General features: G+C 43.4%; 2 protein-coding genes across 3 annotated transcripts; one reads left to right on the forward strand and one right to left on the reverse strand.

The window, feature by feature from the left end:
• Positions 1–997: 997 nt before the first annotated feature.
• LOC139924846 (zinc finger protein Aiolos-like) lies at positions 998–10954 on the reverse strand. 2 transcript variants are annotated; one of them, XM_071916041.2, is made up of 8 exons: positions 10854–10954; positions 9880–9945; positions 9449–9544; positions 6777–7199; positions 5300–5467; positions 4704–4817; positions 3658–3768; positions 998–2198 (listed from the first exon to the last, which is right to left on the reverse strand). In XM_071916041.2, exons 2-8 carry the CDS (start codon positions 9929–9931, stop codon positions 1549–1551), a joined length of 1614 nt encoding a protein of 537 aa, XP_071772142.1. In that variant the 5' UTR covers positions 9932–9945; positions 10854–10954; the 3' UTR covers positions 998–1548. The 2 variants fall into 2 exon arrangements, with proteins under 2 accessions (XP_071772142.1, XP_071772141.1); XM_071916040.2 differs by having other exon boundaries at positions 4704–4820.
• A 3498-nt stretch (positions 10955–14452) lies between these two features.
• Positions 14453–26992, forward strand: LOC139924870 (insulin-like growth factor-binding protein 4). Its single transcript, XM_071916077.1, has 4 exons — positions 14453–14810; positions 23235–23398; positions 25582–25707; positions 26855–26992. Exons 1-4 carry the CDS (start codon positions 14453–14455, stop codon positions 26990–26992), a joined length of 786 nt encoding a protein of 261 aa, XP_071772178.1.
• Positions 26993–27540: the final 548 nt, after the last annotated feature.

Genomic DNA, 27540 nt, shown 5'->3' on the forward strand with positions numbered 1-27540 from the left:
GCATTTGATGAGATTTTGCCCTAGTAAACCCCATCTGACAAGGTTTTTGTTGGTAGATATGATTTAGTATGGAACTACAACAGTGGGGAGAGTGAAACATATGATAAAAAAATCATCCTTGTACATTCTTTCATTGAGCTACCGAAATGACAATGAAATCAAGCTGTTCTTCATTTTGCTTGGCACCCCCCTGGAAACCCCTCAAGGACCCCATGGCGGTCCCCGGACCTCACTGTGGGAACCTGCTGCTCTAGAGTGATGTTGCACAAGAAAAGATATCAAGAAAACTCATTGGGTGACATGATCATGCAGTGCCTCGTTTCTCCCAGCAGAGGGACGCTGGCATGAAGCGACCTCGCTATCCACTGCTATTATTTCCTCAGCATCCGGGGGGAAAAGATTGTGATGTGTAAATCCCATGATGAAATTAGGAGACATTCCCATAACGAAGGCAAGCATCATTTGTCATTTGACCTGATTTGATAATTTTCAGAACATACCAATTCTCAGCTAATGTTGGGGTACGGAGGCTCATCCTCATAGGGAAAAGCTGCATTGATATACTTAAAAAAAGCTTTAACTTGCTGCCAGAGAAATCTTTACGTCAATAGTGCCTTATTTTTGTAATTACTTCTATTTTCATTTAGATCCCCATTAGCTGCCTCCATGCTTCCTGGATATAGCTTTATACTTTATGCTTCTTATACTTTTATTCTGTACAACTAAAATGTCTCTGCAATACTATGAACCGTCTCTGACTTGTGGAAGTGCTAAATGAGTATAAAATTCAGGAGTGAGAAACCAGCACATGGTGCAGTGCGAAGTGATGTCCTTTGAAGCTGTCAACTGCACTTCTCTCAAAACCACAGCCTAAAAGGAGACATGTGACCTTCGAGATAATAGGATTTTTTTTTTTCTGCTGTCTTGAATTGGCAAGTCTTTTTCAGAGCAGCTAAATTTCTCTCAACAAGGTAGAGTCTATGTGCGACAAAAAAAGAAAAAGGTTTCTCTTTTATTTTTACACCTTAATACATACAACAGGAAAACATCAAGAGCAGACAGTAAATGTAACTATTTCGGCTACTTTCGTCGAACATTTGAATGTAGCTTCATACAACATAAACAGCAGTTACATGATCATAAGCAGCCTTCATAAGTAGATATTTATGTATAAAAAGGAAGTACAATTACTCCCGTATAAACACTTTTACAGGCCATCTTTTCAGATGAGAAGTACAACATGACTAAGACTAATACTGATATGTTTCACACTCCCTAAATGTATCTCACACACACACACACACACACACACACACAGAGCGAGAGAGAGAGAGAGAGAGAGAGAGAGAGAGAGAAAGAGAGAGAGAGATGCTACTTCATGCTATACTTATTAATTTCTGATACAACTAGCTACTGGCTGATTACGTGAGTGAATGTGTGTGTGTGTGTGTGTGCTTGTGTATATATGTCTGTGTGAGCTTGTGTGTGTGTGTGTGTCTGAGTATGTGTGTGTATGCATGTGCATGCACGTGAGCTTCTGCATGAGTGCTACTTCAGTTCGAGTCGGTGCTCGCCGCGGGCTATGTGGGAGGAAAACTCGTAGCGGTCCCGACTGCGGTGGCCGCACACGTTGCACTCTAGCGGGTCGCGGAAGCCATGACACCCCATGTGGATGGTGAACATGACATAGTCCAGGAAGATCACCCTGCAGTGACCGCAGGGGTACACCGCCCCAGGCACCACCCCCGCCTCCCCGTCCGCCCTCACCACCCGTAACGGCTCCAGGGGCCGCAAGGGGACCGACTGGGCGTGGGGGTGCGGGAGGCCGTTCTGGTGATTCGGCGCCCCCAGCAAGTGCCCTAAGCTGTATATGAGAGGCTGGGAGATCTGGGAGCTGTCAGTGTGGAATGAGTCCATGCTGTGGTGTCCCTGGGGTGGCTGGGCGGCATGCGCGAGGCCCGACGGCGGCAGGCCCAGCTTGTGACCGTTGGTAAGGGCCAGGGGGCTGATGTCACTGCGGGTTAAGGGGATGGGGTAGGGCCTGTGGGAAGGAGCTGGGTCGCCGTCGGGGCCTGAGAGGATGAGCTGTTGCTGATGGTGGGCGTCGGCGCCCGGGGAGCCCGGCGGAACGTCCATGACGTCAGTCCGGTGGGTGAGTTCCCTGTTAAAGCTCAGGTCCAGACAGACACCGTTGTCCCCTAGACCAGCCACACGGGGAGAGACAGCACTCAAGACTGGGCAGGAGAAGGCATCAAACTAACCGTGCTTCATCTGCCAACACAGCCGGAGAAATACCACAGACAGCAAGCAGCAGTGAAAGCAGTTCTTACCAGGAGATGCTGCGGAAAATATAATATGCGTCCTTACATGAGTCTTACGGGTCCCCACCTTGGTCTTGAGTAGAGGCAACGGAGGAAAACGCACATTGTCTCCCCCAGGCCGACAAAGGGAAAACCTAAACAGTGAACTGGAAAGTTCCACATGACAGATACATGGGACAAAAAGACTTAAAAGCTATAGCATCTGAGCAGGTCCTGACCCAGCAGTTGAGCTTCCTGCTTACAGCAGTAGAGGCATGAAAGGACAGAGGGTTGAGAGGAAGTAGACGAAGGCCTCTACTGCAGCTGCACCGCAGAAGACAGAGAGGCACCTGCTCACGTTTCTCGGCTCTCGCCTGTTTTCTCTCTCTCTGTGGTTGCAGACATTACTTCTCTTTTCCCCCTGTGGTTGTCATATTGAAAGATCTCACTTCATTTGTCAAGCTGATTGAGAGATTGAGTCCTTAACCCATACGCCCTTGTTTGCGAGCAGCATGAGACTCGATTCTGAAACTATAAGCCAATGCTAGGTTTGCTTAACCAGAAAGGTGCAAGATAACTACTGAAAATGGTTGTGTACGCCCATAAAGTTTGGGAAATCGTTGTGCCAAGTCAGCCATTTACTGAAACGGATGTCATTTGATCATTCAGCACTGGGACAAATTATCTCCGTTTGAATCAAAACCTAAAAAGCGGGCATTTAAACTGGTGTATGACTGTATGCTTGTGTGAGAGTTTGCAAGTGTACGTCTCCCTCTATTACCTCACATTTCTAGCTAATTTTCATATGCATGGTTAACAATACCCACCTACGATATAGTTCACGCTGTGAATTTAGGGCAGTGGTGTACCACTCTATGGTGCGGTGCAGGGTGTGAGGCCAGCGCTATGCCCTCAATTCCTGTTTGGCAAGAAATGAAGGAGGCCAGCAAAGACAAATAGACAGACAAATAGCTCAGACAGATAACTTGAAATACTCAAACAAACATACATTTGGTCATCTAAATTTAAATTAGTGTAAATGCACAGTGAAAAGCACAGAGTATATATATATTTCAACAAGCAAGCAGCAGCAAATAGCTGTAAGAGTTTAGACCAGAGCAGTGACCATGTTGATTCCTAATTAAATCATAAATGTATAATAGCACGTAGCAATTAGGTAGACAAAAATATCAATCAAATCAAAACTTCCAGGCATACATAATTTGTAGTTACATCCAAAATAATACTATATTCTGCTAAAAAGTACAACACAACCCTACCCTCTTCCATTTGATCTGCTAGAGGTCAGCGCCTCTGCTTAACTATCTCTCAGTGTAGTGAGTGAGGCTGCTCTTACCAGTGAACTTCTGTGGCATTGAACTCTTCCGTTTGGCTACGTTGCTGGCCAGCCTGTCGAGAAGCAGAGCGCGCTCAGTGCCCATCTGAGTTCTGGGTGTGTGGCCGTCCTCTGCGTGAGCAAGAGAGCGAGAGAGAGCAAGACAGCAAGGGAGTAGGAGAGAAAGACAGGGTGAGACAAAGAAGGAAATGAAGACCTCTTTACAATCAAGTGCTATCATGAATGAAGGGAGTGTACATGCAGCTGCAGCTGTCCACCTCCCAATGCATTTGAGGTTATGAACTGAAGTACAAAAAAAATCTTGCTCTTTAAACAACCCAGCTGCTTGAAGCAAACTCACACTGGGAGGAACAAGATATTAATTTGAGATCACAAGCTCCATTGACCTCACTTCCTGGTGCTTTTTTACTTCACCAGTACAGGAGAGGAGACCACAGGATGAGGATGTACTTCCTCACCGCCACGGCACTATCAGGCTTAAACTTATGACATTTGGTGACCACGAAAGCAGAGCATCGTTCATGTGTTGCAACTGTCCTGTACATTAACTAGGTACAGACATGTTCTGGGGAGGTTACAGGCATGGTGGTGGGGAGCAGTGGGTGAAACTTTTGTCCTACATCTTTGGCTTCCCCTTTGCTGCTACAGACATGAGAAATGGTCTTCATAGCGCAACAGCTCCAAACCACAGCAGCCATAACCTATTTAGCCCTAATGATGGGGTAACAACCATAAGCTCATTAATGTAATGAGGCTATAAAACAGGATCTGAAGGCAATGTAAGAGCTTGTGCGCATGCTGTGTTTGTACAAATGTGTTTATGTAGCCTATGCAGTTGTTTGGATACATTAACACAGTTATAGTTGTGTGTGTGTGAACCTGAATGAGTGTGTGTGCACTGTATGTGTGACTGATGTGTTTGAAGGTGTCCTGTGAAGGCATGCTGGTGTTTCTTTGAGTGTTTACCTCTTGTTTGTGTTCAGTGTAACTGAGATATGAGCGGTGGAACGTGTCAAAAAGAGAAGGCCAAGTGTGAGGCTGCTCACCTCTCTCAGCAGGACCTTTGCTCTGGATGTACACATGGCACCTCTCTCTGTGCTCTTCAAGGGAGCTGCGCTGTTTGTAGCTGCGGCCGCAGTGGTTGCACTTGAAGGGCTTCTCTACTGCGAGCAGGAGTTTCAGTTAAACATTCACACATGAAACATCTATTTAGCAACATCTAAATGGTACAGCAAGTAAATTTACTTAGGTACTTGGTTTCATACAGTAGTTGGAGTGGCATGGAAATAATTGATGTAAAGCAGAATGAACAGTATGTGTGCAGGTGAAGCACGTGAGTGGAAAGTGAGTAAGTAATGCTCTCCCTTCCCTAAAACCCTTGAGCAAGGCACTTCACCCTAAATGTACAAAGGAGATGATGGGTAGCCAACAGTCAAAGTCTGTAGATGTACTGGCCAACTCTCGGATGTGAATGTGTGCAACTGTATGAACAGCATGGCATGGCAGGATGTTATTGAAAAGGACAATGCATGCTCAGCATATCTTACCAAAGTTTAAAAAAAATGTGTGGATCCTTTCACAGCTGCATATCAGTGCATATGAACTGCATGTGTGTGAGTGAGTGCAGGTGGCAAGCTGGTACCAGAGTGGGTGCGCAGGTGCCCACTTAGGGCGTCACGTCGGCGGCAGGCATAGCTGCACATGGGGCATTTGAAAGGCTTCTCCCCGGAGTGTAGTTTGATGTGGCGAAGCAGGTTTCCCTTCTGGGTGAAGGAGGCCCCACACTGGGTGCAGTGGAATGGCCTCTCGCCTGGTTGAGACAAAACACAGTGTGGCCCCATGGAAACGGTTCTCACACATTTCACATTGTAACATTTTCTTTCTAACCCCTCGATCACACTCAATGCGTCAGATGTGTTGTTCTCCAATGGAGGTTCACTCATTTCACATGATATAATCTGTTATCGCAGCATCACTGCAGATCATCACTGCACTGTGCTGAGGTGCAGGTGTTAATGCATGCACTGGATTTATTCTACTTGTGTGTTGATAATACATGTGTAATCTAACATGAATGTTGTTTTACCCTCTTTTTGCTAACTGTGATGGTTTCATGATGAAAAATCAATAACCATGCCTGATCATCTTAATTTCAATATGTTGGAGCCACAGGATCCTTGAAAATAACGCTTCACATGGAGTGCAGCAACATATGCATTGTGGATTAAGTGTGATCTTGGTGTATGGTCTTTCTCAAGACCTTCTCAAGACTTAATTTATTTGTATTAAATATTATTTTTAATGCCATTTCTGCTTTATTAGTCACAGTGAAGAAAGACAAGAAAGATAGGAGAGAGATAGGAGAGAGGTCCTGGGCCAGATTTAATCCCAGGACGTCGTGGGTACATGGTACACTATGCACCTTAGCCAGCTGAGCCACCAGGCTGCCCTCAACACCTGAATTTCTTGACTAGATTTGTAGATTTCAGTTGCCATTTAACATGCTGTGTGCTGATGGGGCAACATGGGGATTATTCTTTGCAACAACAAATATCACAACATGTGGAGAGACAATGGGCTGAAAACAACATAAAATGTGTAGTTGTGTATCAAGGCTAAAGAATTATTTTTCCAATACTTTTACACTTTTTGTATAATTCCCATGCAATGAAACCTTCATGGGGAAACTATGCACTTCATTTATATACTTTCATTTATATACTCCTGCATGGTCCAAATAAATAGTTGAATGATTATAGGAATTGCATAATTCAGCATAAAATAGTGACAGTAGATGTAATATGATGTGTTGACTTTTCTATTACTGCAAAAAAAAAGCAACCTGTCAGGCAATGTGAGGTTGCTGCATGCGCATTACATGTGTATTACCATAAAGGATATTGCACAACTACTTAAATAACCAAAGTTGCATTCTGTGGCACTGGTTAGGACATGTGCGTCAAGTATGATGCAGACTCACGCATCATAGACACATTAGTCTTCAATCAAGCATCTTGACCTAGTGAAAAGAAGGCCCTATCTGCTCCCACAATCAACCATGTGCCGATTGCACAACTGCTGTTTGAGGTCAGGTGTTTGGGCTGTGTTCCTGTGCTTACCAGTGTGGCTGCGCTTGTGCACCAGCAGTACGTTGATGCTGACGCAGGACAGGCCACAGATGTCACAGTTGAGCTTGCCTGCTGCCTGGCTGCGGGGGGCCACAGCTCCAGACATGTAGCTCCCTGCTGCCACTGCTGCGTGGGCGTCTGGCAGGGCCGCGCTCTCATAACGAGTGTAATCTACCAGGGACAGGTCCTGTGGTTCATTTAGGGCGTCTCCCTCTTCATCCCCCTCCCCGTCCCTCTCCTCCTCCTCCTCGTCTTCATCTTCCTCTGGCCTCTCTTCATCAAATCCTTCCTCCATCCCGTCCTCGCTGGCCCCCTCTCCCTCCTCTTTTGGTATGTTCTCTTTTTCCTCTTCAGCCTTGAGGTACAGCTCATTATCTTCTATCTCTTCTGCCTCGGTCTTCAGTTGTATCATATCTAGGCAAGGAGGAAGTAAGGGAGAGGCAAAGATTATATTTGGAGTAACATCTGATCTATACTTTAAACACATGAAATAACTGATACATGTGCCAATAAATGAATAATTAACAAAGATAGATATACAGAGTGATGTATAGTTGTATGTACAAATGTTCATGTTTGTTCTCACGTCCAAATAAGGAGGTAAATAAGCTTGATGAGACTCCACAGTGCAATGCACCAAACAGAACATGACACGTCCTCACTTCTACATTTGTATTTATGGTTTGGTATTAGCACCACCAACACATCTCCAAAGTGAGGCTAAGTTAATTTGGGCTGACGCACAGTGTCAGAAAGAGATTCAGAAGATGTAGGCTTGAGATAAGGGGAAGGCATTTCCTCTAAATGCAGAGAAACTAGAACCAGGGCAGGAGAAGACGCTGTAGACATCTCAAACTGACAGCATCGATTCCTCATCTCCTTTTATAAATAGAGATTTCAGATTGATTGTGTATTGCCTGTATCAAGGATGTTGAAAGCAGAAGCACGCAATGAGCAGCTAGCATGAATATACACTTTTCTGTTTTAAATTACAAATCATGATAGTCAATTCTAAAATGTGCAACGCCTAAACACCCTAGAAGACATGGTCGGAGTGATTTTAGAATTCAAAATCAAATCCCAAATTCAACTTTAGAAAGTCTGCACCTAAAGTCCTATAACTGTATAACTATATTATATATAACTATCTTCCTACTGGGTTAATGATCAGCCAATAGCGGTCTAGTTCAGTAGCCTCCAAGTACAACCTTAATACAACCTGCTATCTGTTACTGTACCATCTTTCTAAGACTTGTAACCTGACAAAGAGCTTAGCTACAGGTTCCTACATGACAAGGAAACATCACACCATACAGGATCTGACCACCACACTCTGTCCTGTCCACACATGTGCATATTTCTTAATGCCGCAACTGTTGACACCCCTAGTCCTGAGGCCTGGCTTGCAGGGCCTTGTCACATAGCCTCTTGCTAAGTGTCAACCAACCCCCAGCATGCTCAGCTCCATCCAGAAACCACACTGTGGTCTCGGCGGTGGCTGATGATGAGCTGAAGAGCAGCGCCTTGTATTGTGGAAAGCGCTCAGAGGTGCTATGGAAACTTTGCACACACGGAGCCCTGAGAGGCCCGTTATAGAGTCCAGGGTCTGACAGCAGTGAACCACAGGCTGCGCTTCAGACGCACAGCAGGGCTTCAGGAGATGCAGCCAGTGCGGCAGACGGGTGGCAAGCAAAAATAGGAGAGGAGAGTAGTCTGTAACGCCGAGGGTTTTTTGGTGACAAGCGAGGGACTAAGGCCACAAGTCTATATGTAAAAAAATTCCCCACTCAAAATATCACATATCTGAAGCAAGGTCACAAAATATAAATGTACAAAGTCTTCCAGCATTGTGTTAGAGCAATGGTATATTGTACATTCCATGCATTACAAAAAATGTATACCAAGGATGTAATTTATATATAACAATATTGAGAAAGGAATGTGACGTTAAGGTCAATAAGACCTTCATCAGGCAAACATCTGGTCTTATTGACCAAAACGTTGCATTAAAGCATCATGCAAGTGTGGACAGCTTGCTTTCTCAGTACCGAACTTTTTGGTTTTTGTCCAAAGCACCTGTCTCTCAAATACCTTTAGGTCCTTTTTCTTTATATCTAACAATATTAAAATATCACATAGTAGAATAATTTAAGTGACAAAATTAAGATATTAGTTTTATCAAACAGTAACCCAAGTGGAGACAGACACTGGCAGTCAGGAATAAAACCAGATAAAATAATATATTCAAAAAAATCTAATAAAAAAAGTTTGTTTGTGCTTGGATTATCAATGAGTGTTGGGTGATGGTTTACCACATAAGGAAAACTCCAATAGTGTCTTAAGTTATTGATTACAGAGAACTATACAAATTTGATGTTCAAATACTTTCCTGTGATCGTCTAAACTTTCTGGCGCCCTTGGTGGCAAATCCCACACAACTGGAGTTACAAGCCAGCTAAATCAAATGCTAAGAATTATTTGCAAATACTATTTGACCAAAGTCAGAATGAAACGTCATGAACAGCACCGGTGCAGGCCGCAAAGAAAAAAAAAAAGACACCGTGAACTACACCCACAGGCACCTGGGACCTTGATGATGCATTTCCTATCATGAATGTGTGTGTGTGTGTGTGTGTGTGTGTGTGTGTGTCTACCCATCACACCTTCAGTACACTCCATTCCATTCCCACTGAATGAGTTGTCCTCCCTCTCTTCTTCCTCCTCCTGCAGCTTCACATCTGTCACATCACTGCAAACGTCTGAAAAGTAACAAGTTTTGTGGGTAAAAATATGTTAATTTTGGTTTCACTTAGCCTACAGTGAGTCAGTATGCTAATGTTATCTATTAGAATAATGTAGTATCAGAATCACTTCAGTCTTAGTGACATTATTGTAGGAACGCTGACTTATGGTCTGTGTGTGGCACATTATGGACAGTAGACTGTACATATCACATATAAACCTTCAACGTTCAGTACTCTACAGCCATGTGCGTTCAGGCAGTGTGGTGTGCAGGATGGTGGCAGCTGTAGCGGGAAGTGAACTGCGTGATCACATACATTTTCACATTAGAGACACGCAGTCAGATACTCACTCGTCCCGTCTCCTTCTAAGGAATTAAATTCAGGATGGTTCTCTGTGTTCATGATGAAAAAATGGTCTGCGGAGAAGAATTACAGTGTTAAGAGTGATATTTTGGAAGGCGACCAAGCCGAACCAAGTCAAATTCATTCATATTGTGCTTTGTAAAAAACAGATTAGTCATTAAGTGTTTACAGGACGAACAAGAGAGATAAACACTTGCAATAAGTCGCATAATAGCTTAAAATAGGTGGGTTCATCGTCATTAATGGCAAGACATTTTCTTTGACAGATTGAAACTGGTGTAACTGTATGAATGTTGGTGACTTCGTTGAAATAATCTGTTATCATTTGAACAGATTATTGGAACACACAGAGGCAGCACTTGCAGCTCACTGTTCTTGTTGGTTGGACAGCAATAAAAAGTTTATTTAAAAAAACGAAAGTGGGTAAAAATCCACGGTTGATTGCTCGACCCTAGCAGTTCATTTAGCGCTTTGAAAAAGAAATGACGTTCACTTCACATTTATTTCCTGCCAGGTCTGTACATAATGAGCAAGTGTAAAAGTACCTTCCATGCCGCCAGCTAGTGAGGCGCCACTACTTGGAGCCACAGTTTGTAACAATGAATTAAGAAATAAAGTGTCCAGCTATGCACATCTCAAAACTGTCCTACAACCCTTGAATCACTGTTTCGATTAAAATATTGAAATTTCCCTCAAGATGAATACTTAAGGTTAAAGTTACAACTCTAGTAATAAAAACACAACCTGGATAGCTACTTTTTAAAAGTTTTTATTTAGGCTGTAACTGTAATTACTGTTAATAAAATCAGTGGTGAAAACATAGCAATATGAAACTTTTCTTTACATAGTGAAGATGAAGAGTCAAGGGTATGGCTACATATTATAGTTAATATCCCAAGATACCAATTTACTATATGAAGGAAGATAACAGTTGGTTCAAGTCATCCTAAAATGTTCTTACCTGCTTTTGCTCAACACCTGGAACAGAACAGCTCTTGCAGTAGGAGATTCCCCTCTCCGCCACTGGACCCTCTATCAGTATGGAATATGCCAAAAGCAACGTCACCGGGCTGAAGTTTGGAGCGATCCCTTAAAGGAACAGGAACTCGTTTTTTAGCAAGGTGGAGCAACACAGCCTTCTGCACTTTCACACAGTAGGGCAGCAACACCAACAGTTTAGATGGCTCCTTAACATGTTCAGTGTGAAACATGATCAAAAGTAATGTATAACAGTTTCCCTTCTAAACCTTAACATGTAAAGTCCATAATACATTTATGACTGAAGCAAGCAACTGATTATGGATTAGATATCAGATTAGGCTGTTCACATATGGTTCCTGTCTGGTTTCTATTTAAGGTACCATTACTCCATCGTGTGGCCAAACCACGCTACTACTTTTCATTCCAACTTGTGTCTAGCTGAAAATAAATCGTAACAAAATAATAATAAAAATCCAAATAAGTCATTACAAGATAAACTGCCTGCAACATCAAACTTCCTGAAGTATTGAATAATGGATAAAACATTCATAAACTAGTTCCCAATTATAATAATTGTTAACAAATCTCAGATTCACTTGCTTTATACGTTATTTTTCCGTGTGTTTTTGCTATTTTGTACAACAGAAGCACCAAAGGACAAGGTGTGTGCTAAATTATGCGAGGCTGCAGCTCTCTTAAGACCAACTGAAGACCTCAGCAACTCAGAAGCCTTTGGTTAACTGTTGATGGTTCACACACACACACACACACACACACACACACAGTCAGAGCTCATTAGCAGCAGACAAACACCTACAAAGCATCATTACTAACCGCTGGTAACCACTGTGTAACCACCCTGCATTCTAGATCCCCCCCACGCACACACACACACACACACACACACACTAGTTCTTGCTCCCTCTCTCTCTCTCTGTCTCCTTCTCTCTCTCACACACACACACACACACACTAGTTCTTGCTCCTTCTCTCTCTCTCTCTCTCTCTCTCTCACACACACACACACACACACACACACAAACACCTCATAAATGACACACAATGAAGCCATGCTGCTGTAGCTGCCTTTAGTTGGCCTTCTTATTCCAAATGAGCTAGGGGACCAACGAAAAGCTCTACTAATTACCAACTGCTTTGCTACACTGCTATTACAGTCATCTAATTAAAGCAATTTATTTAAAATTGACCAGATGTAGTTGTGCTTTTAAATATCTGACTTGCATTGCAGTAAACAGCTGAGTAAAAATACTTCTTATGCCTTGCTGTTGTTCTCTGGCACACACTTGGATGGATGCATATGTTAGAAGTGTGTGTGTGTGTGTAGTGCTGCAGTTTAAGTAAAAGAGACAGAGAAAGTGCTTCAGTATACAACGAGAGAACAGTTATCAATATCTTGAATTCAGAAATATTGGCTGTATATTCATGACACATTTCTGATCAATTATCAAGCAAGAATGTGTGAGGAATTTAGGCGGCATGCAACTAACAACACATTCTGTAGCACCCACCTGAGTGGTGCACGGCCTTGTAAGGCTTGGCTGCTGCCCATGGCCCGCCTATGGCAACCAGCCACCAGTCTGAAGAAAAAAGCCAGAAGAAAGCACACTCACAAAGGCATTACAATACATGCTGGGTTTCCATGGCAAAATGGAGGCAAAGGAACATAGAAAAAAAGAAATGTCCACCAATAAAAGCCATGATTCAAAACTTTAAAGACTGGGTGGAGGGCATATCTGTACACACGGACGGGCAAGAACAAAGTAATACAGTGATTTACAGACTCTCTCATGATCAGAAACACACTATCGTATTTTAAACTGTCCCAACTAGCAGTGCTGTTAAAACTTATCCTGCGAGCCCACTGTGGGAGAGGGGAGGCTTTTTTAAGACCTGTGGGGGCAGGGCAGCAGTGAGGGGGGGGGGGGGGGGGGGCACTGTCCATTTGCCTTTTATAGCTGCCCACTCCAGTTAGTGGTGAGAGAGACAGAGAGAGAGAGAGAGAGAGAGAGAGAGAGAGAAGAGAAGAGAGACAGAGAGATTCAGGGGCCGACATAACGAAGGAAGGACGGTGGTGCAGAGCAGACTGACCGCTCACTGGACACACACATGCAAACACACACACAAACACACACACTGAGACCATGTTGAGGAAGTTGGCATGAGGCTGCTTTGTTGTTTGAACAATGTTTCTGCCCTGAAGGCATATGCATGTCTGTGTTTGGTATAAAGAGTGAGCGGCCTTTGGGGAGATTAAAGTGGAACAGCATGGGTGTGTTTTTTCTTAATCCCTTTTTTGTGTATACACAAATGTTTTATCAAGCGAAGACAGCATAGGATAATAATTAACTGTATGCGGGTGGAAAATATAGATCAATGTTTGTCATTTTTCCACTAAATGTAGTAGTACATGCATGACTAAAGAGAATAATTATATTAATGCTAACTAGATCTGAATAGCACTTTTCCTAACAAAGTTACAAAGTGCTATAAAATAAACAGTCAGATTAACAAACCACCTGCTATAATAATGGCAGGACTTGCATTCATGGCTCAAATAAGTGAGATTCCTTTCATTTTTTTTGTGAATAGAAAGTATAATGTGGCGTCTTAACAAAAAAAAAAAAAAGAATGAAAAAAGAGTAGATGAGAAAGAGTGGGTGGGGAGAGAAAAGTAAGTGTGTGTGTGTTTCTCTGTGTGTATTTTGTGTGTGCCTGAACAAGTGAGAGGGCGATTCAGTTGTCTTTTCTCTCTGCAATTCTCTCTGTGCACTCTGGATTGAGAGAGGACAAGTGAGGGAGAGTGAGTGTGTATACAAGCTTGTGTGTATGAGTGAGAGAGAGCTAGAGAGAGAGAGGGAGCAAGAGAGAGGGAAAGAGACAGAGGGAGAGAGCTTTAGCCTGGCTTTTCTCCGCTGTGCCTTTCAGCTCCTCTCTCAGTGTAGGAGGAGGCGTGTCCATGGACCAGTATAAAGTCCAGGGAGAGCCACTCGTGTAGAGCCATTCTCAGGAGCGAGTCCTTTGCATTGCACACCAGCGAAAAGGAGGAAACTGCAGCCGTTACTTTAAAACACTGTTTTTTGATGACCTGCTTGCATCTGGACACTAGGAGACCAGATTTTTGTGTTTCAGTGGAGGGGCAAGCTGCTGGACTCTGGGTGAACTGAACCTGAAGAGAGCGACTCACCTGAACACACTGGTGGATTTCCTCGCTGCAAAAGTGTTCATTCCAACATAACAAAAACTAGTTCCTAACACCACTCCATCCAGCCAGCTGAGCACATCAAGAGTAGACTTCTATTTCTGCGCTGTGAAATTCAATCAGTGGAACGGAGAGGCAATACAGCAGAGGCATTGTGTCCCTGCAATTGAAACACTAACCAGCTGGCAACATCAAAGACCGTCCCGGACAAAGCTTTCCTCTCAAATCTCCCTTGTTTGTCCAAAATCTGCTATTGAAGTAGAAGGTGCTCCAACAAAAAAAACTGCACAACAGGCAAAGAGGGAAGCTAAGGGATCATATACGAGGGCAGAGGATTGAGTGCAGGTGCTGGGGCTGCCATGGTGCGTGGAGGTGGCGTGGCAGTAGCTCCATCCTGCTGGGGCCTGTGGGCAGTTGGCGCCCTGTCGCTAGTGGCGCTGTGCTGGACAGAGGAGGCCATCCGCTGCCCCGTGTGCTCCGAGGAGCGGCTGGCCACCTGCCGCCTGCCGGACGGCTGCGAGGAGACGGTGCGGGAGCCCGGCTGCGGCTGCTGCCCCACCTGCGCCCTGGCTAAGGGGGCGCACTGCGGCGTCTACTCACCCCGATGTGGCACGGGCCTGCGGTGCTACCCGCCGCGTGGCGTGGAGAGGCCGCTGCACTCGTTGATGCACGGCCAGGGGGTGTGCACCGATGAGAGGGAGGTGGAGGAGAACTCAGGTGAGAGAGGAGGGGCGGGTGGGTCGGGAAGAGTCTGTGTGTGAACTGGATGACTAGTCTATAGGGGCACTTGTCCCTGTTGAAGTTAACTCTTTTGTTAATTATACATTCCCCTCACAGCACCAAAAAACTCACACCAGAGTCACTAATGCACCTTAAGACCCCCAGCAGGAATGACGGAGTATTGGATATCTTTTCAAATGTCTATCTCCAGGATACTATGGTGACTATCATGGTATGGAGCATGTAACGATTGTAAGCCACAGTTGACAAGGTCTCCACAAAGCTGGACCGGTGTCTCTGCCTCCCTCTCTCCCTGCGGACCAGAGTGTTTTCTCTCCCCGCTCCCTGGGTCTTACCTGAGCCGGGCAGGGTCAGAGTGGGGTGTGACAATGTGCTGCTTGTTTACCCTAATCTCGGCTAAGCCCCGAACCAGAGCATACACACACACACACACCAACTCCTCACGCATGGCCTGATGGGAGAGCGCACACAGTCCCTCTGCTGTCTTGCAGCCGCTTGCTGCGAAAGAGGCCCTGCTGTAAGACGCAGAGCGGGTTTCAGAGAGCAGCGCTGTGGTGATAGCTGGAGTGGGCGTGTATGCATGTGAGTCTGCATGCATGCTGTGTGAGGAGCTTGTATGTGTCTGCACGTCTCTGTACTCTGTATGTGTGTGTGGGCAAGCTAGACTGTCTGTTTTAGGAAAGGAATCGTGCATTTGTTTTGGACAGATGCTGAAAACAATCATTTACTTCACCTGCAACCTTTGTGTCTGCAAACATCTTGTTATGTCAATGTTAGACTGAGGTCCTTCATGTGCACATGCAGGTAGCCATGTAGTGCAGACAGAAATGCATTGTCGAGGTTGTGAGGGTGTGAGTGTCTGTGTGTATGTGTGTGTAAGTGAGTGTGTGTGTACGTGAGTGTGTGTGTGTGTGTTTGTAATGAGAGGAGGTAATAAAAGCTGCCTGTCTGCTGTATGAAATGACTCTGTAATGGAGTGTGGCCAGTCTGGGGCTATTAGAGCTCTCTGCAATCAGTAATTCACTTGGTGCTCTTCCATGGATGCCCCCATTCCTCCTCCTCCTCCTCCTCCTGCTCTCTGCTGCAGATGCAACTCTTCTTCTACTGGAGATGTCTTTATCACACTCTTCTCAGCAGACATTTAATTCATGTTGTATCCTTTATCCTCTGTAGTTGCGTTCTTCTTACAAAGCAGGCAGCCTGTTTCCACTTTTACACAGTAGGATGTTTAGTACTGTATGTGTTATTTGTGTATCCTGTTCCAGTCTCAACTTCTTTCCCCATACTGCTGATGAAACTGTTCCTACCGTCCTTCTCTCTCTGCTCTCCAAGAAGGGAAAGATTATGAACCATTTGTCATGGTGGTGATTTCCATTATGGCGTATGAGGCGATTGTTAAAATGTGTCGCGGACAAGGCGGTTCTCTCATTTGTTCCAGATCATCTACTAATTGGCCCAATGTTGCTTCCACTGAGCCTGGGTTCCCAGAAGGTTACTAGCAATGGCAATAGGCTATCTGCTAGTGCCAGAACACCAAAGTTTCGGATCAACTTGGCCAACATAAAACTCCCAGAGACTCTCTCCATTGCAGCATCTGTTTCCCCTGGCCCTGGGTGCACCACTCCCCCCTCCCAGTCCTCACAAGCCTTCGAGCGCATCGCCCACCGCGTCTAGCTCCTTCACGAGGATGAGCTCATCGGCACTCTGGCTGCCAGAGCCGAAATGAGAGCCTTCTGCTCTCTGTGCGGGGCCAGCATAGGTTAGGCCCGGCACATAGCGTGACTAAACGGAATCAGAAAGAAGAGGAAAGCTGTTTAGAGCATGATAAAAAGGAGGGCTTTCTCAGCTTGGCCCAGCTCCGTCCATCCGCACTGGTTAATCTTGCAGAATGCTCTCCCTAAACATTGTTTATGCTCTTTGATGCTCTGTTGTCCGATCAGTTGGGACAGAACTGGGTTATAGTGCATTGTCGGGGGGAGGGGGGGGGGGGGGGGGGAGGAGAAGGAGGGGGGTCTCTGTTCCTTTCTCCTGGGTGGGGCAGCAATAGATGGAACATTTTTCAAAGTTCAGAAGTTTTGTTTTTGGTGTTCTGTAACCCGAGTGCCGAGTTTTGTTTGACTCCCCGCTCCTTCTCACCCCTGGAGCCTGTCATAACAAAGCAGGGAAGCTCTGCCCAATAAATCTCACTGTAAATCAATTCTTCTGGGCAGCAGCTCAGATCTCCTGTATAAGAATGTTCAATGTAAACCCTGGCACTGGAGAGACGGTCGGAGAAGCACAGGGGCGAGGGGGAGAGCAACTCCAGTCACAAGTAGGAGGAGATTTCCTTTGTGGCGCATTCACCGTACTTATGCATTATTAAACCAGGGGGTGCATCTCCTGAATACATGTCCCACACCGCCCTACTCCTAGCAACAGTGAACATGCTAGATAAAAATAGAAGAGGGTTTTTAAAATCCAAGAGAATTCATAATGAAAAGGACACGAGTGATAGAGGCAGATGTTGACGGGCCACTGAAGGGAATTTAGGTGCACAGACTAATAGTTAAAGCATCACATCTAGAAATTCTGCATCATAACATTTAGTATGTGTTGGCTGATGATTATCATTTCCAAGGCCAATTCCTAAGTACCAATGCAAAGACTACTTAAGTAAAGTTAATACAGTATATTAGGGTGGCAAATATTTTAAGCTATCAGTCCCTTTTCCTTGGTTCAAAATGTCTATGCTCAAAAATTTATCAACCTTAAGGCTATTCTTAAACTCAATTTCCATAGCAACGCCAAGCACTATTCTGCATCTTATGTCAAGGACTAAAGGCAGCTTCTTAGTGCTTCTTAATATCCCATTCTTAGAAACCCTCTCTATCTTAATACTTAGAATAAATCATCATGCATGCGTTGGCATCCGTTCCAACATTCCAGCCGAGTCTCCCCTGGTGTCGTATTCAAATGCTTCCCTCTAACTGTGAAGCGGATATTATTTACAAACTGATACAGATGTCAGAAATGAAAAACCCTACACCTACAGGCACCAAAAGAGTTGGATGAATGAAGCTGTCAAGTATTTTGGTAGACCAGCGGCCTCAAATCAACTACGCCCAATTTACTTTATGAAACCAGCATGCTAACCTACATTCTCCCTGCTCTTACGAGGAAACACTCTTCAGCATTTTTTTTTTTTTGAGAGTTATGAACTGATTAAAGATGTGGGAGTACTTTGTTGGTGCCAAATGAGGATTTGCTCAAACCCCCTTCAGCAGATGTCCCCTAATGTTGTGTATTTGCTTACTTTGGGTTCTGCGGTGCATTTGTACAGCTGGGACTCTTATGCAGGAGTAAATGTGATTAGCTAATTGCCTTCCTCCACAGGAGAGGGACCCCCTTCTAGTGTTGGAGCTGTGGAGGTAGAGATACACAAACAATCCGACATTGTCCTGGCCATGAAGCATGCCTAATCTGAAGGGGACAGTGAATCCCAAAGTGCTGTGAGTTCATATGTGAACCTATTAAAGCAGCCTCAATCCAACTTGCCAGGAAGATTGCAGCAATCCAGAGCAGTATTGAGAACATCTGGGTTGAGCCGTGGTCATTAATGTTCATTTATGCCTTTTGTAGACATGAAATATTTTGTTTATGACAAGTAATTCAACCATATCACAAATGTGCCAGACAGCAGAAATATACTCTAGTCAAAACAGTCCTAAATCACTGCATTGGGTAGTAGAATTGTTGTAATACTGCTTTTTTTTTTTTAGCTTGCAATCCCAGTCAAAGCCCCGATTCTGTACATATCCTGAAACAAGAACAATCCATTCAAAATTAAGTTAATGATATAACCCAAAATAGTTTGACCTAATTCAGTGCTACTGAAGGTTTCCCTCTATTCATGGCTCTATTCATCACATGCAGTAACAGTGCATCAACAAGTGATAGATGGCTAGGATTACCCAGTTCATTGCAATGTAATTTATTCACAGACCTGTAAGCAAACATGGCTATAGAATAAGCAGTGATGGGAGCCCAGCCTACTGATTTAGGTCCCTGTAGAATGAGGTTGACTGGAAATACTTCAGTGAAATTGTTAGTGATGGATGACTGGCACAAATTCAGTTCTCTTTAAACATATTTCTATCCAAAAGAAAAGAAGAATGTTGCCTGAAACCAGAAACGATTGAGTCTCAGTGGAGGCAGTGAAGGAGGGAAATGGCCACACACCGCTGTAAAGCTCCAAAAGTGTGTTTTATTTTCACCACATAGATCAACATTTTGATCCAAAAGATTTCTGTCAGGATAAAGGATGACGATTTTCCTGATGATGATCATGATGATCTATGTGGTGAAAATGAGCACCCTTTGGGAGCACTGCAGAAGTGTTTATACTCTATCCTTCAGTCATTTTTTTTCTATCCCACACCCGCTCACAGAACTTGGATATGTGTGTTATATCTCATTTATCATAGACAATACCAGACTTGCATGCCTTAGGCTAGAATATTTCAAGATTTTTCAAACTATTTTGACTTTGTTCTTTCATCCAAGATCAGCAAACTGAAATCTGCTGCAAACTTTGATGCATGATTTTAACCTCATCGTCACAATTTGTGTGGCATAAGTTCTACAGTGGCTCATTTTTAGCAGCATATGCTCCTAAATATAAATTCATGCTACCTTTAAAATTAAAAAGGAACACATGTGCAACTTGGAAGTAGTAGGGATGGGCAGTTTAAATTGATTTCACATATATTGCTCCTAATTTTTTGTGCTCCTTAAACATTTTCTCCTTGGAAAAATTACATTGTAAGGAGTTAAAACAAATAAAAAAGGAGTTAAAATAGTGGCTTTGTTAGAGCAGACAGTCTTGAACAGTTTTCTAGCAACTATGCTAGACATCGACTGATGATGATGATTAACTGGTTCAAAGAAATCTCCAGCGTGGAACCCGCTGCTCTGATACTCTGGCAGCTCCCACTGTTGACTGACAGGAGTTTTTGGTAGTAAGCCTAGCTGCTTTTGGAGCTAGCCGCTGGAAACTCTGGAAAAACAACCACTTATCAAAGCATTACAAAACATTTTTGAGCACTGCTACCCAAAGAGTATTAATTTATCTAGAGTAGCTGCTCTCAATACAACAGACCTACAGTATCTAGTGTCACAAAGTCCTGCCCTTGGTTCTACCCAGAATGTTTTTCTGTCTCTTCTTTAATCAAGTTTTAAAGCCACTGTAGGTAGGTTTTATTACTTAAATTTTTTGTCTGAATTCACAAAAAATAATCCCCATATTCGGTGAACATAAATGAGTAACATAATATGTCAGAATTTTGGCAATATTGATAGCGCTATTGCTCTGCTATTTCCTCTCATGGTAAATTTTGTGGCCACAATTGAGGTAAACTTTACAGCAGGAGGGAGTTGTCAGATCTGTGCGCCGATTGCTGCGGGTTGGGTGGGTAGTAGAGGGAGGGGAGAGGGGGCTAAATGAGTTAGTCTACTTGTTTTTCTTCAAATGTACCTACAGCGGCTTTAATTGCGGTCAGAGAACCAACGTTGGTGCATTGCCACCTCATTATAACGGGGACGATGGGTTGAAAAATCAGCCTCAGTCAGGTCATTTGGCAACAGCTATAAGGATGTGCGATCTGGGGCTTCCTAGTGTCTCAGCAAGTTTCATACCATGCACTTGACTGAAATATCACACTGCGGAAAAAAAAAAAGTCTGTCTAAACAAGTCATTTAGTCTCATATCGAGTCCTGAAATCTTATTTTCTTAACAAATGGAACACATGAAAAGTTCAGCCAATGGGGGGAGATGATTCTTTTGTTTCCAAAGCAGTTTCACTTGTTTTGGAAATTCTCCAGAAAGAAGTGGCAATATCTAGAAACAACAAGGCACATCACTCTAGTGGCGTCAAGAAAATGGCACTTGACTCAAACAAGCCGTCTTACATTGGAAACAAGTAACATTATCTCACTTCAGTGGCAGTGGCTTTCACTTTTTTAAAGAAAATTAAGATTTTAAGATTAAATTCTAGATTAAATGACAGAATTTTATTTCAGTGTCCTTTGCTGCATTGTTTCCCCTCTCTCACTTCATGTGTGTCCTGTGACTCCTCCCTGTATACTATTTAATAGAGCAGAAATAAGCCATAAGAATTATTAAGTAAGTAAAGGATCTGTCTAAAGTCATTGTACAGAACACCATCTCAGTGGACTATCTATTGACTCAGATGTCAAGATCCACGGTAGTACAAGTATAAATCTAAACACACTCTGCTAGTCACTATGAGCATAACTAAATTTGAGAAGGATATTTCCCTTTGAGGTTTGCAAGTTCTCCCTTAAAGCTTTCCTTGAACTGATTTAAGAGACAAGGGATGGATGCTAAGTTTGTCTTGCATTGATCCACTGATACTGACAGGTAGTGGTATTAAGATAATGCTTATATTGTCAAAAATTTTGCTCAGACATTGTTTATGACTTGACATACCGTTTCAAAAGAACACAGAAGACAAGGGCGTGCTGCTTCTGATTCCGAGCATGTTTTTACCTTTACCCAACTCCTTTATCTTTGCTGTACACCTGTGACTGGCTCTGCAGTGCATTATCAGCTACAAGCCTGATAATGCACTGTAGGAATTACATTTTAAAAGCCAAGAGCTGCTGATCCAATTCTAATGAAACCACACAGAGAAGTGGCGACTTCCTCCCTGGAAAACAGCAGTGGTAGCAAACAGGACATGGCACCCCTGACCCACTTCTAAATCACTTTGGCTCGCCCTGTGAAAGAGCGTGGAAAACTGCGAACTGGCAAAAGAGGGGAAAGAACAACTTGGAACTGGGGAAACAGCTGAAACCCTGTTGGGTCTTGTGGAAGAAAGTGCTGATGAGCAAGGCTAATGGCAACAAGACTAAAAATACAAACAGTCAAGAGACACTTCCCCCCAGCTAAGCCAAGCCAAGCAACAGCGCTGTCAATGAACTTTAACTGAAACTACCCCGCCTTCCAATTCCTATTGCCGAACTGTATACAAATCTAGTCTTGTTACCAGAACATGGCCCAACTATTGATCTTGAGTAAAGCTTCAGCAGGTATTTCAAGCACAGCAATATAAAGAAAAGCGTGCACTGGTTGGTATTCTTGAGTGAGGCAATTTGAAAAAAACACATTTTAGATCTGAGAAAACGCAGCAACCACATTGCATGAGATTAAGGAGGCTACTGACCTACCTTTAGTGTGTTATTGCCAACAGCAATTACTGTATGCCTGGCAGTGACCTGAGACATTAACCAGGGCTCAGATCTGTTCCAGTGATCAGAGCAAGCACCGCTCCAAAATGGTAAGACCATGGTTTTAGGTGCTTTGATTGCAGTGCCAATCTGTGAAATGCCACAGGTTACGAGCAGAGACCAAGCACAAAACGAGCGGCTGCCAACTCTTAAAGGCCACCGGTGAAAGCCAAAATGCACGTACGCACACAAAGACACACACTCTTTATCCCTCATCTTGCCCATCTTATGATATGCTGACCCCCCTCCACACACACTCACACACACGCACGGATGCACACACACACCCACTTCCAGTCATGCCCACTTGTGACAGTGCAAAATACCCTGTAACAACCTCCATCTGGCACAGAGAGAGATTGTTGTGGAGGGGTGGAGTATGGAGGGGAGGGGGGGCATTTCCTGAGGAAGCAGCTGGCTGCCTGCAGGGCCACAGAACTGCAGGATTACAGGGATGCAAAGGTGAATGTGGCACAGACCACAATGGACAGAGGGTGGCGGGACGGGGGTGGTATTGTTTAAAATGCCACAGCGCTTGTGGCATGGATGTGGTGCAGCAGTTGAGAAGTACCAGGGCAAGAGCTGAGGTACAGATTACCCCCCAGAGCGGGAACACAGCTCTGTGTCCTTGAGGTTAACCTGGCCTCATTTTTAGCCTACATTTCATCACTGTATGTTCAGCTGTATGGGACAGCGGGTATATAGAAGTACAGGAGGAGCAGCGGAGCAGCTCCTGCTCTATATCTGACAACCAAGCAAGTCATTATTTGTGGTGGAATATGGGTATAGTGTAGAAAACATTGGAACATTTTTTTATTATTACCTGTTGTAATTGTATGTGACATTTATGTGTGGACCCCAGGAAGAATAGTGGCTGTTTGTGCAGCAGCTAATGGGGATCCTATCAAATAAACTAATAAACCGTTAAATTAATGGATGTTGCGAAATATTACGCTCATATCATTATAACTTCATGTGATCATGTTGCAAAGAAAATCGTGTGAAACAGGCCCCGCAAATGTTTCTGACAATGTTACACCTCTGACAGATGATGTTGTATTGTTCACCTTGTTGTTGAGTGTGACTGCTAAAGCACTACTCCTTGTCCTGCAGCCATGGACAGACAGGATGAGATCATCCCTGAGCACCCAAACAACAGCAATATCCGGTGCAGTCCACAGGATAAGCGCTGCATACAGAAGACCCTGGCCCGACACCCTCCTAAATCCACAAATCAGAGAAGCAACAATGCCAGGGAGGACACCAAGGCCGCGCTGGTGAGAGAAATGCCCTTCTGACGCCTTATCAGTTTCACTGCAAACAACAAATCAAGGCAATCCCCTTCGCACAGCACGCCACAGCTCTAGCAGGTGTTTCACATTACAGTTTATAGTTCCAAAGCCACAAGCATAACAGTTAGGTTATAAATTGTACAAATTAGTTATTTGCAGACTGTAACATTTAATGGTCGTTTGGTGAAATGAAGCACAGGTGTACATTGGCATCAACATACAAAATGCTGATTCAACATTGGAAAAACCAAGACTCTAAAATCAATAACAGATCAGTTTTACCATTTATTGCATTCATTTTACACATAAATGTGAATAATCACAACAGTAATGAATTTGTTTCAGTATGGTAAATGGTCAAAATGGATCAAGATGTATTACCAATATAATAATATATCAATTTAAATGAGCTAACAATCCCTTCAAGGCACTACTTTAATTCACAGTATAACTAAAAGCACATTTGGAAAATGTAATTCTCACTCACAGGATAAGCATAAAATTAAAGACAATTCATGAAATTTACTGTGGTTTTCTTTTAGGGTTTTTCTTTCTAGGTATAAATGTTTGCTTGGTTGTTTTGTTTTTGTATTAGGGTGTTTTTATTTTGTAAAATAAAGAATAACACTATTTCAGGAAGTGACTTCGAAGTAAATTAGGTATATTTGTAAACAAAATTTTTTTAAAGTTGAGCTGCTGACATATGTTGTGTCAAACATTGTCTTTTTTACTCAATGCATCAGCTATTGCAAAACTCTTTTGTTTATAGCTTTTTCATAGCTTTTTCGTGAATGAATGAAAACCTTTATTGCTGAGGGGGATTTGATTTGCACATAATGAACACATACAATAAAATAGACATTAAGCACATCAACAATACACAGTGGCTTCATAAATTGTAAATAATATAAGTGTTTGAGATTGAAGTGCAGATGCAAGGAGTCAGTGTGAATAGTGAATTTGGCTGGTATCCTTGTTATTGATGAGCTGGATGTTCCGTGGCATGAATGAGGAAGTGTTTCTCTTTTAGTCCTTGCCATTTTGTACCTTCACCCGGAGGGTAGAAGGTCATTTTCAGTGTGCAGTGGGTGTGATGGGTCATCTATAATCCTGATGGTGTACTGATCTGATAGTTGGGTTATGGTGTTTAATGGCTTTCCAGTTATCTTGCTGCCTAGTTACCTCCGCCAACTGATAAACTTGTCATACCAATTGACCAAAGGGGGGCGTGGCTTCTCACAAAAAGGCATATAACATATGACTAGATTCACATAACACCATCAAACTTTGTGGCCTATGCGCAGACATAAGAAGAGGCAAACCCTCCATTATTGGTGCAATCAAACAACATGGGGGGGCACTGGAGAGCGCATTTCCGTTCTGACATAACTGCTCTGCTAATTTGGTACAGTGGTAGAAGGGCAGCCCTAATGGCCACTGAACAAATATACGGTAGTTCTGATTGGCCATGTGGTGTTGCGTCCTGATGTGAAACAAGTCGGTAATGGGGCATGGAAGAAATTATTAACTTTTGGTGAAAATCCAACATGTGTAACTAGCATATATTGATAATTGCATAGTGTTGGTGGAGCTATGCGCTCTACTGAGTGCCATCTAGCAGTGAGTTCCCAGATTATTAGCATTGGAATCAATATGCTCAGCAGGTGAAATATAGTTTGTGTAGGCCATCACAGGGCTGAAAACACTCCCACCACCTCCAATGTAAGAAATATATGTAACTTAAAGGGGCCTTGTGGATAACGCAAAATAGAAGTGCAATAAAGGACAAGAGCAAAAAAGTGTAAATCCAGTAGCATTTTCTATTTCCTGCTTTATCTGGCTACAGGGTTCCTATATATTTTCCACTTTAAAATTCCATTCCTTTCCACACCATTTTTTGACTTTGCAGATTTAATGTTCATGCTTTACATGACTAATTGAAATGTTACCTTTACTTACTTACTTTACCTTTACTTACCCTTACTTTCCAGACTTTACCCAAACTTTTTCATGATTGCTTTGCTTTTTTTTTGGCTATTTTGAGACCTGGAGATTGTCAAAATAATTTTCCATTCTTTTGCACACTTTTCAGACCTGTATAGGAACCCTGCAGGTGTCTATGTATGTTTATTCCAAAATTGATCACAGTCTTGTTATTTCTCCTACAGGCTCCATGTCGTGCAGAGCTTCAGAGAGCACTGGACAGGTTGGCATCAAACACCCGCACACATGATGATCTCTATACAATCCCCATACCCAACTGTGACAAGAATGGAGATTTCCACGCCAAGCAGGTTTGTGACTTCAAGCACACTGTCATTACGATTATAAGTAGCACTGGCATTCAATTACTGAGCAGGCCACTATTTAGCCACTTGTACTGGTAGCTATCAATCTGATATTCAGCCCATATGGTTTATTCTTATTTTGATACCTCAAACAGTCCCCTTCAAACTGCATCAGCATTCTTTGAGCCAAAGCACAAAACACAGCTGCAGTCGAAGAAATATTGACTTGCTAACTCAAGATCAACACAAATGTGTCTCCAAACTGTTTTGTGAGAGCGTGCAAATGCCAAAACCTCATTTCTCTAGGCACACAAAAAGTGATTTACCTCCATAAATAAAGAGCTGAACTGTGTGTGTAAAGTGTTTTCCCCTAAACTGTTGGACAATAATCACTTCATTGCCGTGATGGATGCTATTAGCTTTTGGATGCAGTTACCTTTTTTTTTTTGTTGTTATTCTGCCTTTGTAAGATTGGGCAACTGTGTAGATAAGAGTAAGAGAATCAGTGCACATAAAAACACAGATAAGACTGTGTAGCCTGCTGTGAGCCGTATGTGCAATCAAAGCAACAGATGCAGAGTCAGTGATAAAAGGAAAACCCCGCTAAAGGCACCAGGCATCCAGAGTCTGGGTTACATTGATTGTGTAACACGGTTAAAGTATCCCTGTCTGCTCTTTATAGAGTGTCCTTCTGAGGCCGATTCAAAGGCATCTGTTTACTGTTTAACTAAAATTGCACTATAGTAAAACTCATTGGCAAGCGAAGCACAGGTCATCAGGGACCATTGGGAATCATTTCATGGCACAATAGAAATGGCTAGAAGATTGTAACTGGTCTCACAGGGCTATTTTTCAATCAGTACAGGCAAAGTACAAATTCACACGGTAAATGTTCTATGGTAGATGTGCTATCAAATTCAAATTAAAAGTTCACGGGGGGGGCATCCCAGGGGCTCATGGTGAATATATTAACTCAGAGAATTACGACCCTGCCACCATAGCACCTACTAGTGTTTCAAGATACTCGTGCTAGTCTCTAGCCTGTTTAGTAGTGTACAATCTGTTTAATAGATGGACCTGTGGCAAAAAGAACTGAAAGCCAGCTATACTGTCATATCTTTTCACTGCCGTGCCCTGTGCATTATGCCCACAGTGCCACCCAGCGCGTGACGGGCAGCGGGGAAAGTGCTGGTGTGTGGATCAGAAGACGGGCATGAAGCTGCCAGGGCCACTGGAGCTGCGAGGGGAGCTGGACTGCCACCAATTAATGACTGCTACCCTAAGGGAGTGAGAAGTGATGAGTGGCATGGGGTAGGGGTAGCGGAGGGGGGTGGGGGGGGTTGGGGGGGCACAGGACCAGCTGAATTTCTACTGGTGCTGATTAGTAGAACTACATGAGGAAAGGACTTAACCCTAAAGCCTCACTTCACCCGAGGCCAACGGTACTTGAGTTTTGCGAAAAACAAAAAGGAAACCATGGAATTGTGTTCTTTTGCTATTTTGTTTCTGTGCGTGTGAGAGTATGTGATCTTTACGAGTCTTTTGAGCACCTGTTGTGTATTGTTTTTACTATGTGAACTTAGTCAGACACTCTTTAGACAGATGTGCTTTAAGTAACAGGTGGCAGGAAAATCTTCCCCAGGTAACAGTTGTAATTGCGATCTTTGTTAGAGAACAAAATCAGTTTTCTCTAGTCTAACATGCTTCAGTAGTATCCTTCAAACAAGGGACAAAAAAAGGCATCAGCCCTACGAGATCAATGTCATAATCAGACCTAGGGTGAAATAAGCTGCAAATAATTGTTAGCATTTGTTTTAGCCTCCTTGGAGCTCTAGATGG

Source organism: Centroberyx gerrardi, chromosome 3 (genome assembly GCF_048128805.1).
Source record: "Centroberyx gerrardi isolate f3 chromosome 3, fCenGer3.hap1.cur.20231027, whole genome shotgun sequence".
NCBI lineage: Eukaryota > Metazoa > Chordata > Actinopteri > Beryciformes > Berycidae > Centroberyx > Centroberyx gerrardi.